Consider the following 18,763-nt stretch of genomic DNA (forward strand, 5'->3'; position numbering starts at 1 on the left):
ATGACTCACTCTCCTTAGGGTTCTAAAGGACTGACCTTGTAGCCATGCCAAATCGGTGTTCGGTCCCCTCTCAGGCCATAAGGGGGTATCTCGTTCCTAAGCTTTTGCAAAGGAACCCATCTTGGATGCCCATTCTCTTGGTTCATGCCTACATATCACTTGGCATCTGATCCAGAGTCTGCAGGAAGCCAGTCTGAGCCCCTCAGGTTAAATTCAGTGCCCTCATTCGTGTTCTAGTGATCTCTCCATCATTTCACTCATGTGTTCAGTCAATCGTGTCCGACTCTTTGCGACCCCATGGACTGTAGCCCACCAGGCTCGTCGGTCCACAGAACTTTCTAGGCAGGAATGGAGAAGAAATGGGTAGCCATGTCCTTCTCCAGGGGATCTTCCTGACCCAGGGATCAGACCCAGATCTCTTGCATCTCCTGCACTGCAGGCGGACTCCACCACCGCGCCACCTAATGATTTCTCTGGGCTTTCACTTATGGCATTGCTTAGTATGGGTCTGCCTTTTCCTCACACTGAACAGTGAGTATCTTAATGGCAAAAGCACACAGCAGGCACTCAGTACACTTTGAACATCAATATGTGCAAGGTCAAGGTCACACACAAGCAAGAGCTGCCAGGGTTTGAGTGAGTGGTTAAGTCTGCACTGTGATGAGTGACTGACTCCCAGACCATCATCTGTTGTCACTAGACTTCAGACACAACTTGGGTTGATTAGGACAAGGCTCATTCAACAGCCTCTCTGTACCCATGAAACAGAGCAGGAGCCTTGGTCCTTATCCCCCAACCCTGGTCCTCTGCTCGTCCTTGGTCTGTGGAAAAACCCTAGTCAAAGAAGAAGTTTAATCAGAGAAGAGAGAAACAAAAGAGAACAGTCAAAGGAGACGAAATAGCAACAGTTTAGTCATTAAGCGTAGTCAAGGACCTTCAGTTCCTCTTCAAGGGCTGTAGATCATACTCTGAGCCATATCCTTGAGCTGTCTTATAGACAGTGAAACCCCCACCAGGTGGAGAAGTTAACTACAGGATAACCGGATTGTAGCCATAACAGAAGCTGCCACAATTCTGAGAATTGGCCTCAGAGAAATGGAAGAAACCAACCATGGAACTGAAGACTAACTGCACTTAAAACAATCAAGACGATGCTGGTCAGACCACCGATGACCAATCTGAAGATGACCGTGAGAGCTGACTGTGCTGTCTGCACGTAGTCCCCACCCTTAGTCTACAAAAGCTGTTGCCTGCTGATTGTCAGTGCAGTGGGGGAGTCGGCTTTGGACAGGCGTCCACCTCCCCACTGCTCCAGGTGCCAGCATCCAAGATAAAGCACTTCCCTTCCTACCAGCCCAGCCTCTTTATCGCATCTGAGTGGCGAGCCGCCAGACCCCTTTTTCAGTTGCAGCCACATCTCTCGGGAAACTGACTTTGCAGGCCCTTTGGACAAAAGGTGAGTCTATCCCACCCCTACACTGAGCTGGCCTTGTGGCCTGTTCAGGTAACAAAATGCAGAGGAAAACACATGCCAGTCCCAAGCCTGGGCCCCAGGGGTCTCACTCTGCAGGAACTCCGCTGCCTTTACGGGAACACGTCTGGACCAGAAGAGACACATGATCCACGCACCCCTGTTGCCACAGCTAAATGCCAGCCAACTGTCAGCCCAGGGGCACTCAAGGTCCCTTTGGACAAGCCAACTCCCAGTGGACACACCAGTGACAGGAGACACACGAGGGAGCCTGGTCCAGGCTGGCTGAGCCTAGTGTGAGCAGCAGGACTATTCAGCTGACCAAACAGATGACTGAACTATAATAAATGTCGTCTTTCTTCAGCCTCTAAATGCCGGGCGGTCTGTGGCGCAGCAGCACAGACTGATACAAGATTGGAAGTGGAGGGATGGGGGATTCATGAGCTTTAAGACAAGTGTTCTTCATGAACCACCACCACGCATCGCTGGCAAACTCCCGTTAGGTCTCTTATTTATACTGATAACAATCCAAAGTGAACCATCATGTAAAATGCGATTTTAAAAGAGAAGACTAGAAAAGTAAACAGAAGAGAAGTAACAGAAAGCAGAGGATGAGAGGAGGGGGAGGGGGCGGAAAGAGAGAGAAGAAGTGAAAAGGGGAAAAGACGTTAAAAGCCCTGATGCGGCACACTTACGAAGGTGGGGACCATTCCTGGCCGAGCTCTGCGGAGCGACTTCACAGCTTGAAACACATCTATCACTTCTTCTGTGTCAGCGCTTTCTAAGAGGTTGAACAACGCGCAAAATATTCCTGTTTGCTGAGATCCATCTCTATAAAAGAAAGAAAAGATTAAAAAGAATTCTACAGTTTATGGAGAAAGTGATATTGGGATAAAAATCAAAAGACAGAGAGAAGAATACATTCTTTGCTTCAGATTTACTGTAATTACTTTATTCCCGTCTCTTAAGAGCAGAACGTTTCTGCTAAATGCACGTTGTATGCAAACTTTCTCAACCTGGGAATATAACAGTCCTTTAGTTTAAAAACTTACACTTTAAAAATATACTTTCTCCTGTTTAGTACTTTACTAATTACCATGCACTTTAATTTATATATGAAGTTGTTAAGACGCATATCATAAAGCCAATTTGACTGAAATTTAGGGACGATAAAGGCATGGCTAGAAACTGATGAATCCGGAAACACTGGACATGATGCCCTGTAAACTACTAAACCACGTACTTTGTCTCCTCTTGCTGCCCCTCTAGTGTTTTTTTTTTTTTTTCCTCACAAACGTTAACAATTCTGCACCAATAGAAAAAGGATACTAGTGAAGTTACTCACTAAGGAGAGGGCAGCCAAATCACTTATCAAACTGTGAGAGGCATGCTGCATTATAATAAAAATTCTATTTAGAGAATATTATTGGAAGGTTTTTGATGTACATAACCAAGGAATGTACAGTAGGTATTCATCTGTCCCCTAAGACACACGTACAGTTTTAAATACTACACTTTCCTTCTTTAGTTTTCTTTCCATGTAAATTTTACCTTTGAAAACTCAAATAAATGCCAAAAAGTAGTATTTGTTTAAGGGCTTGGTTGTAGTGTATGCAATTTTAATAATAATAATGAGGCTTTCTCAAAAAGCCTCATTTCTTTTAAGCACTTCCCTAGTTTTACATTTCTCATCTTACTTTACTATTTTAATTTCTAATTTAGTGTAACATTTTATGTAAATAGTTTATATCATGCATACTTCTTTCAAACCTCTTATTTAAGGTGGAGACCTATCACAGATGAAACTTAAGGGTCTGCATAACATAAATTAAATAAAATCAAGTATTATTATGTATATTATTAAAATCTTTGCCTTTGGGGCTCTGTTTAGGGAGTGAAGTGATGGGTTTCAAATCAAAGTTGCTAAGCATAAGATTTTGGTTAATAAATATGTGTACTGGAGGCAAAACATTCAATCCTCTGGATTCTACTGACAACTAATAGAGTGGCTCAATGCACTTGTAAAGGCAGAAATAAAATGTAACATCTATCCATCCATCTGTCCAGACATGCTTCCATTCATTCATTCATTCATTCAGGACACGTGACATTCTGGGTTCAGCATTAGCACTGACTCAGGGATTACATACCCCTGATATTAAGGGACTCATAACCTAATATCCCTGCACTAAAATATAGTTATTTCTACTGCATTTCCACAATAGTTGCGCTGCTGGAACACGCAGGAGAGACGTGTTCCACTGCAGTCATGCATTTTTATCTATTAGGAGAAATCGCCTTTAACAGGAGGTGTGAGCCAAGAGGTCAAGCAGGACACTGGGTTTTAGAACATATCCCGTGAAACCCCACCGACCTGCAGTGGATGAGAAGAGGCACATTCCTGTGATATTTATTCCCTTCGGCAGAATTCTTCTTGGGAAGTTTTTGTTTGAGATTCTGGATCATCAAGACCAGTTCTTTGGGTTCTGCGGGCAGCTCTTCCCCATTCCAGTTATTAAATTGGTACTGGTACACCGTTCGGGGATCTTTCCTCTAAAACCAGGGGAAGGAACATGAATTCAAGGGAGAAACTCAGCCCATTTGATAAGTTGATTGTTGCTTTTCCCTCCCAGTTACTTTCATTTAAATCATTAAAAAAGTTCATCCTGAAAACATATAGAGAATTGCTTCACTGTCACAAAGCAATGCATCTTAATTTTTCAACCAGATCAATTACACCAAAGACGCATACTCCTGAAATTGAGTGTGTACCTTGGAGTGTCTCAGTTCAAACGCACGGACGGTATACGCTGAAGATTTGTTGGTGTCCTTCATGTGAACTTCCACATCTCCGTAGGCTTGCTTTCCTTCCTCCCAGTACTGAGCACAGGCTTCCTAGATGAGAAAGAACGTGGTTCAGCATTAGCTGCCCAAGGGTTCTGTTCGCCTGTCAACGCGCTCAGAGAACCACCGCTCTCATCTCGACTTTGACTCTGTCCTCTTTCTCTCTCTTCTTCACTCTGCTCTGTTAAATGTGAAATGACTAACTGTGTTGTCAAACTGAGTCCTCTTCATAAAAATCTAAAACCTATTGGAAGTATTCTGGACATCCATCCAACGGATACATGGTGCTGCCTCATGCAAGGAACCCAGGGAGAGCCAAGATGCCCAGCACACCATGGGCACAGCTCTGCCACGCCAGGCTAGGTCTCAGCTTTGATTTTCCCACCTTTCCATGCCTCACCACCACCTTTTCAAAAAGGATGGACTGGGCTGATGTCATCACCCCTCCAAGAACTTAGGTCTCCCTCCAGGGGTCTGGGGGAAAGAGACCGCACCTTTAGAAGCTTCATCTCTATCTTGTCTGTGTCAGCTGGCTATCTGAGGAAACGGTCACACTGACGAACACATGGATCACAGAAGTACTTGCTCCTTCCTCAAATGATTTCCACTAACTACAGATCCACAGTTGCTGACCACATTAGGCATTCCTGTCTGAAGTCCTGTTCCATTCCCTGGCTTCCCCAGTTTAGGTGAAGGAAAAGATTACTAGAATCCCAGGCCTAAAAAAAAAAAAAAAAAAAAAAAAACCCATAAAATAGCTAGTGGGGAGCTGCTGTATAGCACAGGGAGCTCAGCTTGGTGCCCTGTGATGACCGACACGGTGGACAGCAGGTGGGCATGGAGGCTCAGGAAGAGGATATGTGTGTCCTTACAGCTGATGCACGTCACAGAGCAGAAACAAATGCAACATTGTAAAGCAATTCTCCTCCAGCTAAAGTTTTTGAAAAGAAACAAATGGAAAATGAAAAAAAAACCATAAAAATAAAGGGAAAAAAACCCCTATTTTCTATGCATGAGGGTAGGGGAAAAGGGAAAAGAGAGAGAGAAAAAGAATACATATAGGATAACTTCATACTGGTGAGAACATTCATTAAATAAGCTTTAACATATGTCAGATACAGTGTTAGGTGGTAAAGACTAAGATGTACTGCCAGGAAAATCTTGATAACTTGTGGTATTAAGAAAAGGCTCACATATATGTAACAGGCATTAGGCAGAAGATCAAATTAGGTCCGAGGTTCACCTCCAACCATAGAATTTTATGACAGTAACTCTTACATGGATATAAAGAAGACGGGATTTAGATATGGTTTTCAGGAGTTTTGTCTCTCTAGAAGAATAGGATCAAAATAGGAAGAGAGGGCACATCTAGATGCGTGGGATGTCAGAAAATTAAAGCTCACTGTGGAGAGCACAGGCACTGTGTTAAGAGTCCATCAGTAACTCTACTTGTCCAGAGTGGAAAGTGTAGAAAATGTAAAAGCTGAGGATATGGCAAGATACATTGGGCCTGATTACTGATGGTCTTAAATGTCAGAACAAAGAGGTGGGTTTCTATCCTGCAAAAAAAAGAATAAAGATGTGGCTGTTGTGTGCGTGTGTGGTAAAAGTCACATAATATAAAACGTGGTATCTTAACCATATCTAACTGCACAGTTCAACTTGTTGGGCAGCTCTCCCCATCCTCCATCTCCCCAACTTTTCACTTTCCTAAACTGAAACTCTGTCCCCATTGAACACTAAGTCTCCACTCCCCTCCCCACCTCCTACACCCAGCCCAGCCCCTGGCACCGACTAGCTTGCTTTCTGACTCTAGGATGTGACTATCTGAGGTGCCTTGTACAAGCAACATCAAGCAGTGTCTGTCTGTACCTACCGCATCCTTCCCTGGTGACTCTGACAGTAAAGAATCCGCCTGCAATGCGGGAGACCCGGGTTTGATCCCTGGGTCGAGAAGATCCCCTGGAGAAGGGAATGGCCACCCACTCCAGTATTCTTGCCTGGGAGATCAATGGACAGGAGACTAGCGGGCCAAAGTCCACGGGGTTGCAAAGAGTCGGACACTCTCACTGCATACTGGAATGCATGTTTAAGTTTGACCCAATGCACGTCCTGCACAAACTGCACCTTCTTTTTCCCCCTGTGCTATACAGCAGGGTCTCAGCGCCCCCCGCTCACACGGCCCGCTGTGTTTAGCAGAGGGAGGCTGGGGGTTGCTGTGCATTATTAGACAATCGATCTGTGAACAGTGGGCAGAGCTGGCGGGGGCTGCGGGAGGCAAACAGGAGGAATGGTCAGAACCCAGGTGAAAACTCTGGAGGCCAGCGCTTGGATGGAAAATGGGGAGAATGAACAAATGGAACCGTGTGACGGTGGATCAAAGGGACTGCGATACACAGATCCATCCAGTACGTGATCCAGGAAGGGAGGATCGGATTTTATGACAGAAACACCTGAAAGAAGAGATTCTCAAATGCACATACCTTGTCTCCACTCTTCAGTTCCGTCAGCATAACGATCACCCTGACTTTTCTTTGGAAGACCATCTGCCAGAAGTCACCAATGGTCTCCTTCAGCGGTCCCTGAGCCGCAATCATCACTTCAGGTTTCCAGTAACTCTTTCAACAAAGAAAAAATTGAGACCCGGTTACTGCTGCTGGTGACGGAATAGTGGATTCTTAAAACAACCATCTGGAGAGACGGTCACTTAATTTGATGTTAGTGCTGTTACATAAAAATACTAAGACTCTTAGGACCCATTCTGTGATGAACCATAATGGAAAAGAACATAGTAAAGAAAGTGTGTGTATATATATATGTGTGTATGTGTACTTGAGTCACTTTGCTGTACAGCAGAAAGTAACACAACATTGTAAAGCAACTATACTTCAGGTTTTTAAAACAGTGGCAAACAGATTCTTAGGTCCAAAAAACAATGTGATGTCTCTATAGAAGATATTAGTTAATGATAATACTTGGCTACTAATGTAAAATCAAGTTTAGAAGATATTATTTTAGAAAACTAACAAATTTTTCCCTCCAAAAATACCATTTTTTCCTTTGAAAAGCTTAATGTGATTATTTTCTAAAAAAGCATAAGCATTTCAAAATTGTCTTCATCATGTCTCTAATTTATGTTTATATATTCTTCTGCTAGGAACCCCTGGTAGCTCAGCTGGTAAAGAATCTGCTGGCCTGCAGTGCAGGAGACTCCAAATCGATTCCTGGGTTGGGAAGATCCCCCGGAGAAGGGATAGGTTACCCACTCCAGGATTCTTGAGCTTCCTGGTAGCTCAGAATTAGCCTACAATGCAGGAAACCTACGTTCAATCTCTGGGTCAGGGAAGATCCCCTGGAGGAGGGCACAGCAACCCACTCCAGTGTTCTTGCCTGGGGAATCCCCATGGACAGAGGAACCTGGCGGGCTACAATCCATGGGGTTGCAAAGAGACAGACACAACTGAGCAACTTAGGTCAGACAGCATTCTTCCGCTATCTTATAACTAATATTCTATGAATATGTATTTTAAGAAAATTGGGGAAAAAAATAAACTCAGTGAATATGCAAGTATTTACTGAATTACGTAAAGTTCCTTGCTTGAATTCTCAGTATACTAAAAAAAAAAAAATGGTATGTGACACAGACTCACTTAAATATTCAGAAAATCTGAATGAAAAGTTTTTAACTATACAAATAAGCAAACTTGGATCTGCTTGCAATATGGGTATCTGAGTATATGTAAACATTTTCAAGCATTTGTTTTTGCTGAATTTCATTATTTTTAAAATTATATTATAGTCATATTTGCCATAAATTGTAACTAATAGTATTGTTTTGTATCAACAATTAATGTCTAAGTATTGTAATAAGTTAAGATATAGTATTAAAAATGGAAACTTTCACATCACTGAATACATAGATATGGTCAAGCTCATCCTTCTTTTATAAAATCACTTCGTGCATGGCCATAAGAACATATGCATATTTTTTAGAGGTGGACCTCGGGTTTGGGAATGGTGAGGACTTACCATGACAAAGGAGGCATTGATGTATCTGCTTATCTCCTCCAAGTCGCTGTCATCATCAGAGGACTCATCTGAGTCTTGCTCACTCTCCTTGCTCGTTTCCAGCTCATGTTTCAGTGCCACTCTGTTAAAGTCATCTGTGCAAAATAAAAATAAAATTTAAATTTGATTTAAAAAATAAATAAATCTTTGCTTGACTGTCACGTGGAAACTAGAAAGTCATTTAGAAGTGACAGATTGCATTAGGTATACTTATTGATCTACATGGAATGAGATGCTGTTCCATTCTCATTGATTAACAAATTATTTTTTTAAACTCTAATAGAAAAGCAATCGATCCCAAGAAAGTTCCAGGAAAAAACATAGGACATAACTCTATGTCATAATGTTCCATATGATTATTCAATATTTGATACATCTACTTTAGTTTTCCATGAAATAGCATCAATCTGATGGATAAAAGTTTTAAAAATACATCTGTAAGTTAATAAAATACATACCTTAGGTAAAACCTAATTTTTCAATTATATCTTATTAACAGTAAATTAGCAATCTTAATTAAATGAGTATCTCAAACAAATAATTATTTTATCGAGGAAAGTATTTAGTCCGTAATTTCTAGCTGTTACTCAATTTCTTAAATTTAGAAAAACCTCATCAAAGGATCCGATTAGTTATATCACCATCAATTCCATATTTTAAACTACATTCATAAGGACCACTTCAGAAATTAACTAGGTCAACCCTGCATTGATCCAATTTATAAGGTCGTCTATCTTGGGCTATATTTTCTCCGTGTTAGTTTTAGTGTATGAATATTTATTTAGCAACTGAATAAAATTATAGTTGTATAGGTACGGTGCTATCAATATACTTAAATAGCAAAAGATGCATGTTTTGTCCTATTAAACGTGATGATCAAGAGTTTATAGTATATTTCCTGCCTACTTTTAACCTCCCTGAGGTAAGGATAGGATAAACAGAAAACATAAAGGGAACAAAAAGATGTAATTTTGCTACTTGGCAACTACCCTGGAGTAAATAACTGCAATAAACCAAAGATGAGAGAAAACCTGTAAAGAGAACCTGGCCTTTCCCCAGCTTAAAAGGTTACGTCTTTCTGAAAACTCATTTCTGAACTAATTGATAAAAAGAAAACACTGAATACCGTCCGTCCTCCAAATTCCATTGTGAATGTCTGGGGTTCAATTTGTTGTATTCGCTACAACTAAAATTTAAATAACCTATAACTATTCTCTGCTGTCAAGCAAATGTTGAAAAGCTGCTTCCCAAAGGCTTGTGTCTATGTCTCACATTAAACAAATTCAAAGAACTTCACTATGATACAAAAGATTAAAATAAACTGCATACATGGAATGATTTTAGAATTCCTGTTTTTACTCTTATTTTCTTCTTGGTTCCCAATATGCTGTGTCCTCCAGCTCCTATAAGAAGGAAGTCTCTGAAAGAAAGAAATACAAAGGAAACACCTTTTAAAATGTAATGACTGGTTTAGTTTATTACTGCAGCATAAAATGTTCTCTAAAGAAAAGAATTTCATTAAGTTTTGTGAAATTTGCATACATTCCTGAAGGTCCCAATTTTTAAGTTTGTCCCTGATCTTTTTTTTTTTAAACTATTCAGGTCTTAAGTACTTTGACGTGGTGAATTTGAACATATACAATTATATAACAGAATATGTTTCCCAGTGAAGAGGTGCTAGATAGTAAAAAAGTATGGTTTGATCTTTTATAAGTTAAAAGCACTGTACAGATATTGGCCATTCTCCATATGGCAAAAACAATGTTAAATTATTTTAAATGACCCAAAGTCAATTCTCCTCCAGGATAAAGCGTGCACAGATGACTCGGCTCATGCTTTGCATAATCAACATTTCATTTCTTTAAGCACTCCAGATTCTTCCCCTCTCCCTCCTGGTAGCTAATCAGTTGGCAAAAACTATCATATGTCCGGGTGAAGCTCTCAAATCCTTCTGCGTTTCTCTCCTCCTGCTCAGGACAATCACTTTCATTTCTTACTTGAAAACATCAACAGTCTCTTTGCTGGCCTCTTTACCTTCAATCTCACTTGCTCTAATCCTAGAACACAACACGGCACGTTCCTCTCAGGTTTCTGGCAGCTTCCCGTCCTTGTCCGGAAGGACCCAACATCTATCTGCACCGCTCAGGAAGCCTCTCGGGAGGCGGCCCCGACCGTCTCTGCAGCCTCACCTCCTGCAGGGCCCTCTGCACTGCAGCCAAACCAACTCCTCCACCTGCGGATGGGGCCACGCTGTCCTTTAATTCTCGGGAGACTCACAGGTGTGTTTTCTGCCTGGACTACCCATGTCCTTTCTGTCACTCTGCTAACTTCTACTTGCCCTTTAGATAGCTGTTCAAAGGTCAGTTTCCATCGGAAGATCGCCCTGCCTGCAGCCTTTTCTTCCTAATAAATAACTTAAACAAGTATCTTTCAAGTGGATAAACAGCCTAAACTGAGGGAGCTCAACATGCACAGTTGAGTACCATTATACACACAGTTACACACACTCAGTTATACAGTTATACACACTCAGTGGAAAAGCCCCTGATGCTGGGAAAGACTGAGGGCAGGAGATGAGTACCATTATACACACAGTTATACACACTCAGTGGAAAAGACCCTGATGCTGGGAAAGACTGAGGGCAGGAGATGAGTACCATCATACACACAGATAAACACGCTCATTGGAAAAGATCCTGATGCTGGGAAAGATTGAAGGCAGGAGGAGAAGGGGACGACAGAGGATGAGATGGTTGGATGGCATCACCGACTAATGGACATGAGTCTGGACAAGCTATGAGAGTTGGTAAAGGTCAGAGAAGCCTGGTGTGCTGCAGTCCACAGAGGTACAAAGAGCTGGACATGACTGAGAGACTGGACAACATCGATACAGATACATGTGTGCACGCACATATACACATGTATAAATATTATGAACACGTTTAGAAAAACTATGGTGTCTTCTTTCAAAGTCAATATAGCACTTTGTTCCAAACCACACTCATGTCTTCACCTCCTATAATTTTCCTCCAGTCTTCAGCCATCCACAGTCTCCTCTCCACTTTTGTAGGTAGGTTTCATTCCAAAGATTGCATCACTTTAGAAGTTAAGATTTCCACCATACCTGCTATGGAAAGTTGCCTCCATCGTTCCTAGCCATTTATTCTAGCACCTCCAATTCAGTAATCTGCAATCCTATCAAAACCTTTAACATACTGCTTTTATGACTTTCTCATTGTACCGCATGTCTTCCTGTGGCTCATACGCTCTTTATTGACCACCCTAAATTATTCACCTGCAAGCACCCTCAGCCCCTTCACCTCCCAACTTTCGATTGGTCACTTTTAAATATCCTAGATGTGGTTAACCCAAGTGCACACAGCCTCTAACCTCAACGTTACTGCAGGAAACAAAAACAAAAAACCAACTGGCTGACTCTCTTGGAAAATCCATGACCATAAATTTCTAAAGATCCAACAGTAATTTCTGGCCACCCCACCCCCTTCACCTGGGAGACTGCTTTCCTTCTGTGATAGAACTATTTCAAATCATTTTCTCTTTCTTGAGCATGAACTCTTCTTTGCCACTCACTTCTGCCCCACCCCCAAACTCTCAACCAAGGATCTGACTTCATATGCTCTTAAGAAAGACGAGGCAATTAGACAGGAACTGCCTCAATGTCCCATCACTAATCCACCAGCCAGCCTCCATCTCTACCCTCATTTTCTGTCTCCCTTTCTGCTTAGCTGGAATAATTTCACCGTTTCTATCAGAGCTGTGGTTACCACCTGTGTGGATCACACTCACTAGCCACTTCCACATACAAATCACTTTGACTCTTGTGCTTAGAAGCACAGGCTCAATCATATTTGCTCAAAGAATCTACCCTTTCTTTTAGTGACTTTACATATGAATTTTTATTTCAAACAGTGTCTGTGTATATGGAGTATAGCAGAGTTGGTCAATTAAATGCAGTGGAAAGAGCAAGAATAAGAAAACACCCCTTATTGAAGACCAAGCTGGTAGTCTGCTGGTTTTTCCATCGTAGTACAGTCTTCAGGTTGGATCATGTTACTTGGTGACTATCCCAAGTCCTACCCCAGTCCCACTCTGATCCAAAACATTAAATGACTCTGCATCTGATTAAAAGCACGTTCCTGGTCTTGTTGTGATAACATCTGAATTGACCAGTTTGGTAGTTCACACAAAGATTCGATAAACTGAAAATTACAAGTGAAAGAGAAAGGTAACAAAACCTTTGTGACGGCTGAACAACCTGGAGACAGCTACACCGACTCTCTGAAATCACAGTGAGCCACATCCCAGGGTAGTTTTAGAGTAATTGCCTAATAAATAGGTTAGGACACACGTATTTATCCTTCAGTTTCTGTCTACCGGCTCCAGCCAGTTCCCGTTCCTAAGTCGTCATAAACTCCTATAATTATTTCCTTTACAAACCAAAACCAGATGCAGTTGTTAAAAGTGAGATGTTACGCTGCCTTTGGCGGGCCAATTTTGTGGCTCTATACTATTATTTTGACACTTTATTTTACACCAGGTTAACGAGGAATGGTTAACATGTTGGCCACAGAGTCAGATTTCTAGATTTAAACAAGTTTCCTACATAATAGTTTTATGCTTTCAGGCATTTCTCTTAAACTCTCCGTGTCTTAGTTCCCTCATCGGTGCTCCATTTTATGGCAAAGCCCAAATACAAGAGCTAGCCCATGTGCACAGGACAGCCTGGGAAGCAGACAGAGGCTCAGGTGGCTGCTGTTACCTGGAACTCAGCCTCCAGTGGGGAGGGCTCACTGGGCGGGTCTCTTTTCTTCATGTTAGACAGGTACGGGTGTAGCTCAGACAGGCTCACTTCTGTCTCCCCAAACTGATTGTACTCCACCAAGGCCTGGTGAATCAAGATGTACTGTGCCTGCCATTTCAAGGAAGGACAGAGACAGTTAATTTATCATTTACAGTCCTATGAATCACATTTAAATAAAGTACACATCCCCCACATTTGGTTCATCTGGAGACAACGTATGGAGGAGAACGCTGGTATCTGCCACATTTAAATAATCTGGAAGTTGGCACTCATACTTCTCTGGGAAATGAGTAAACTCCATCTCGGATTATTTTGCCAGGAAAAATAAAATAGCTTCACAAATAGATTAGGCATCTTATAGCTTCTATTTTATTCCTAGCAGTTAAAAAACACTATCTGTTACTTCCTCCCGGGACTAATGTTGAGTTAGTAAGTTAAATTACTAAGATATAAAACTATAAAGTTCCACACTGTATCTGAGAGGGTAAAAAAGCAAGTTGATGTTCCATAGAACACATTTTTAAAAAGTTTTCTAGCACTTTTTAAAATAGAGATTATACAAAAAAATCTGCCTGATTTGTGGGAGACCCAGGTTCAATCCCTAGGTTGGGTAGATCCTGCAGAGAAGGGAATGGCTACCCACTCTAGTATTCTTGGGGCTTCCCTGGTGGCTTAGACGGTAAAGAATCTGTCTGCAATGCAGGAGACCCAGGTTCAATCACTGAGTTAGGAAGATCCCCTGGAGAAAGGAATGGCAACCCACTCCAGTATTCTTGCCCAGAGAATCCCATGGACAGCGGAGCCTGACAGGCTACAGTCCATGGGGTCACAAAAAGCTGGACACGACTGAGCAACTAACACACATACGAGAAAGCATAAAATACCAAACCCAGATTTAACTATTCTTAAACTTTTATCATATTTGAATTTACTGTTTTTAAACAAATGACATATTTCAAGATTCTTTAACACCACCTCTAGTTTGACTGTATCCTTCCATTCTATGTTATTTTTCCACAGGAAATAGTTCCTTTTTTTTCTGGTGGACGATCCATGTTAAGACCCCTACGATAACACGTATGTATTTATAAACACCGTATTCCTGTGTCCTTTCTTAACAGCTGCATACATTGTGCTGTACATGTTTCATCTGGAGACTGTATCTGCTTACTGCTCTCACCTGAGCACCTGCCCACACTGAGAGCTACAGACCGGTTAACCTGCCAACTGCAGTGGAACACAGTGCCCAGAGTCCACCCGCCCACGTTCTGCTGGCCTATTCCCATGCTGCTATGCATTCAAAGGTTTCCATTTTTTGTTATCCCAGCAATGTCGGATCCAGTGAGCACTTGTGAATGTGTGTGTAGTCGTGCAGATTTGGAGATGCTTCTCTCGGGTACATACAGTGCATGGGATTTCTGGGTCAAGTGCAGACAGTCTCATAACAATGTTTATCGATTACAATTACTGACTATGTCTATGTTCCGGGGATTTGTGTAAATGCTTTACTTGGACGCCCTTTTGTGTCTTACCTCTAAGGTAAATACTCTTTTCCTCTCCATTTGGATGACTTCACTCAAGCACAAGAACTTTAAAAACTGGTAGAAGAGTGCGTGGTATTGAGAATAACTACCAGTATTTGAAACTCCTAAATCTAGTTGCAAAAACTAGACTCTTAACCGCTGTACTGTACTATTAGGTCTTCCTAGTTTTAATTTTATGAAATGCTGACAAACTTGGTTTTGGCATTTTTAATTGTTTCCCAACCTCGTATGTGTAAATGGTATTTCATTATTTTTTAACATATACTTTATAGTCATCCTTATTCCACAAGTGCTCTCAGCCACCAATGCAAAATGCGTCTAACTGTGACCGGTGCTTTAGTTTTCAGGAAACGGAAAGAAGCTGGCTGAGATTGAGAACAATTTGGATTTCCTTTAAGGTTACTACTCCCACCATGAAAAAAGGTTTAAGCCGGGAGCTGAAAGTGAGGACCGTGCCCGGAACATACCTCCACCTGCACCATCAGGCACCTCTGTCGCCGGAGCTTGACGACGTAGCCGTAGACGTCCACCTTGTTCTCCGCCTCCAGGCCTTCCAGCATGGCGTCGATGCCGATGTAGGTGCCTGTGCGCCCAACGCCAGCACTGGCAAAGCACACGAAGGCAGGATGATGCACAGAAAGGCCCAGAGCGCCGCCCACCTCCCTGCCCACCCCACCCCCAGGCTGATCCAGAGCCCCCGTTAGAGTGTCCTGAGCCACAGGGCAAATTCCCCGCCTATCTATTTGGCATATGGTAATGTAAGTTTCCACGTTACTCTTTCCTTATATCTCTCCCTCTCCTGCCCCTCCCCATGTCCATGAGTCTATTCTCTCTGTCTGTTTCTCCACTGTTGCCCTGTAAATAAATCCTCAGTACCACTTTTCTAGATTCCATATATATATGTGTTAGAATACGGTATTTGTGTTGAGGTTTGACAGAAAACAGCAAAATTCTGTAAATCAATCATCCTTCAATAAAAAAATGAATTAAAAAAAAACCCACAAAGCCCAGAAGGGTTAAGCAGGGGAAACACTGCAACTTTCTTCTCACAGACTTTCTGGAAGCAACAGGTGCCGAAGGGGAGGGTGGCCCCGACAGCCGCACGGGCGCGGGTGTGAAAGCCCGGGTGCTGCCGGGGGCGGTCTTCACGCACCTGCAATGCACCACGATGGGGCCGCTGAAGAAGTTGCTGAAAGCGTTTACCCTCCTGCGCAGCTTGAGCAGCAGGTGAGGGTCTTCGGGGACCCCGTGGTCCGGCCAGCTGGTGAACTGAATGTGAGTTACTGCTCTCCCACTTGCCTTTTCTTTTCTCTAGTCAGGAGATAATGTGTCTTTTAGTTGATACATATTTTTTAAACTATGGAAAGTAAATAGGTGGAAGGGAGGGCCACCGCAAAACACTTCTCATGCAAGTTTTTTTCTTTTTCATTCATGATTGCATTTTCCTCTCCAATGAATAACTAGGAATTGAGACATCATGCAGGGATGGCATGCACTAACCGGTAAGCAATTACTTACCAGGAAGGTAAGTAACGTATGACCAGTGTGGCTGAAACTGCTAGGAACTTTCATGCTGCCAAGCCAAAAACAAACAGGAAAAACACAAGAACACCACACAAAACCGGGGGCTGGTGGATGGGACTGAAAAGAAATAAAGTAAAAGCTACTCTCACAATGGTTTGAAATACTTCTTCTTGGGTAGGCAGACAGGACTATCATCATAGGAAGAAAGTCTGATTAATTATTTGACTAATGCTGCATTTCTCATATTAGAAATGTCAGTTCAGACAGTAGAGAGAGAAGTGGGGAAAGTCAGCTCCAGATTACAGCTCGTGTTCGTCCCCATTTCAAGGCAAGCATTAGAAGACACATAATTCATAATGTCTAACCAAGTATGAAGAGGAACTACCAGCTTGGTGGGTGGTCATTTTCAGATCAGAAGTAACCGAGCTAATGAAGGGTAAGGTCAGACTAATCAACGTAACCAGATTGGCGTCGGCCTCTACACATCACCCCAGTCTATGACTGGTCCTGCCTGGCTCCAGTGTATCGTATATTCAGCCACGAACCACTGGTTTCACAGCCCTCCAAGGTCATAGTTGTTAGTTGTTCAGTTCAGTCGCTCAGTCGTGTCCAACTCTTTGCAACCCCATGAATTACAGCACCCCAGGCCTCCCTGTCCATCACCAACTCCCAGAGTTCACTCAAACTCAGGTCCATCACGTTGGTGATGCCATCCAGCCATCTCATCCTCTGTCGTCTCCTTCTCCTCCTGCCCCCAATCCCTCCCAGCATCAGAGTCTTTTCCAATGAGTCAACTCTTCGCATGAGGTGGCCAAGGTATTGGATTTTCTGCTTCAGCATCAGTCCTTCCAATGAACACCCAGGACTGATCTCCTTTAGAATGGACTGGTTGGATCTCCTTGCAGTCCATGGGACTCTCAAGAGTCTTCTCCAACATCACAGTTCAAAAGCATCAATTCTTTGGAGCTCAGCTTTCTTCACAGTCCAACACTCACATCCATACATGACCACAGGAAAAACCATAGCCTTGACTAGACAGACCTTTGTTGGCAAAGTAATGTCTCTGCTTTTTAATATGCTGTCTAGGTTGGTCATAACTTTCCTCCCAAGGAGTAAGCATCTTTTAATTTCATGGCTGCAATCACCATCTGCAGTGATTTTGGAGCCCAAAAAAATAAAGTCTGACACTGTTTCCACTGTTTCCCCATCTATTTGCCATGAAGTGATGGGACCTGATGCCATGATCTTCATTTTCTGAATGTTGAGCTTTAAGCCAACTTTTTACTCTCCTCTTTCACTTTCATCAAGAGGCTTTTTAGTTCCTCTTCACTTTCTGCCATAAGGGTGGTGTCATCTGCATATCTGAGGTTATTGATATTTCTCCCGGCAATCTTGATTCCAGCTTGTGCTTCTTCCAGCCCAGTGTTTCTCATGATGTACTATGCACAGAAGGTAAATAAGCAGGGTGACAATATACAGCCTTGAAATACTCCTTTTCCTATTTGGAACCAGTCCGTTGTTCCATGTCCAGTTCTAACTGTTGCTTTCTGACTTGCATATAGGTTTCTCGAGAGGAAGGTCAGGTGGTCTAGTATTCCCATCTCTTGAAGAATTTTCCACCGTTGATTGTGATCCACACAGTCAAAGGCTTTGGCATAGTCAATAAAGCAGCAATAGAGGTTTTTCTGGAACTCTCTTGCTTTTTCGATGATCCAGCAGATGGTGGCAATTTGACCTCCGGTTCCTCTGCCTTTTCTAACACGAGCTTGCACATCTGGAGGTTCATGGCTCACGTACTGCTGAAGCCTGGCTTGGAGGGTTTTGAGCATTACCTTCCTAGTTGTTAGTGATGCCGTAAGAGTTTAGAAGGCCACAGGAGAAACAGCCAACTAGTATATTTTTTTCCCCTGCACAAAATGTATTTGGATCATATGGAAATACAATTCAGATTACTGAGAAAATTTCCAATAAATGGAATTGAGAGAAACCATCAAACTTATCTATGTGTGTATGTGTGTGTGTTAGTCACTCAGTCGTGTCTGACTCTTTGCGACCCCATGGACGGCAGCCTGCCAGGCTCCTCTGTCCATGGCATTTTCCAGGCAAGAATACTGGAGTGGGTTGCCATTCCCTTCTCCAGGGGACCTTCCCAACCCAGGGATTGAATCTCACTATAAGGACCTCCATTTTTAATACCTTTATTAAGATATTTTCAAATTCCTTTAAAGAGTAAAAGTTTTAACTATATTCACAGAGTTGTGAAGTCATTACCACTAATTATAGGGTATTTTCATGACCCTCCAAAAAACCCCGTACAGATTAGCAGTCAGCTTTATTCTTGCCTCACCCACCTCAGTACCAAACAATCACTAACCAACCTTCTGTCTCTGTAAGGGTGACTATTCTAGACTTTTCATATGAGCAGAATCATATAATAATATATGGGAAGACCACCATTTTAACAGGCCACACTGACAATTTTTTTTTCTG

At 42.4% G+C, this 18,763-nt stretch overlaps 1 protein-coding gene across 4 annotated transcripts in view; it reads right to left on the reverse strand.

Moving 5' to 3' along the window:
• Positions 1–18,763, reverse strand: part of PTPRC (protein tyrosine phosphatase receptor type C) — a 128,627-nt gene that overhangs the window by 729 nt on the left and 109,135 nt on the right. For all 4 annotated transcript variants that reach the window (XM_070384679.1, XM_070384678.1, XM_070384677.1 and 1 more), the window contains 9 exons: positions 15,903–16,060; positions 15,217–15,352; positions 13,164–13,313; positions 9,713–9,803; positions 8,345–8,478; positions 6,799–6,933; positions 4,244–4,366; positions 3,846–4,024; positions 2,167–2,302 (listed from right to left, as the gene is read on the reverse strand). In XM_070384679.1, coding sequence (XP_070240780.1) covers positions 2,167–2,302; positions 3,846–4,024; positions 4,244–4,366; positions 6,799–6,933; positions 8,345–8,478; positions 9,713–9,803; positions 13,164–13,313; positions 15,217–15,352; positions 15,903–16,060 — 1,242 coding nt within the window. The remainder of the gene's footprint in view (positions 1–2,166; positions 2,303–3,845; positions 4,025–4,243; positions 4,367–6,798; positions 6,934–8,344; positions 8,479–9,712; positions 9,804–13,163; positions 13,314–15,216; positions 15,353–15,902; positions 16,061–18,763) is intronic.

The sequence above is a fragment of the Bos mutus genome, chromosome 16 (genome assembly GCF_027580195.1).
Source record: "Bos mutus isolate GX-2022 chromosome 16, NWIPB_WYAK_1.1, whole genome shotgun sequence".
NCBI lineage: Eukaryota > Metazoa > Chordata > Mammalia > Artiodactyla > Bovidae > Bos > Bos mutus.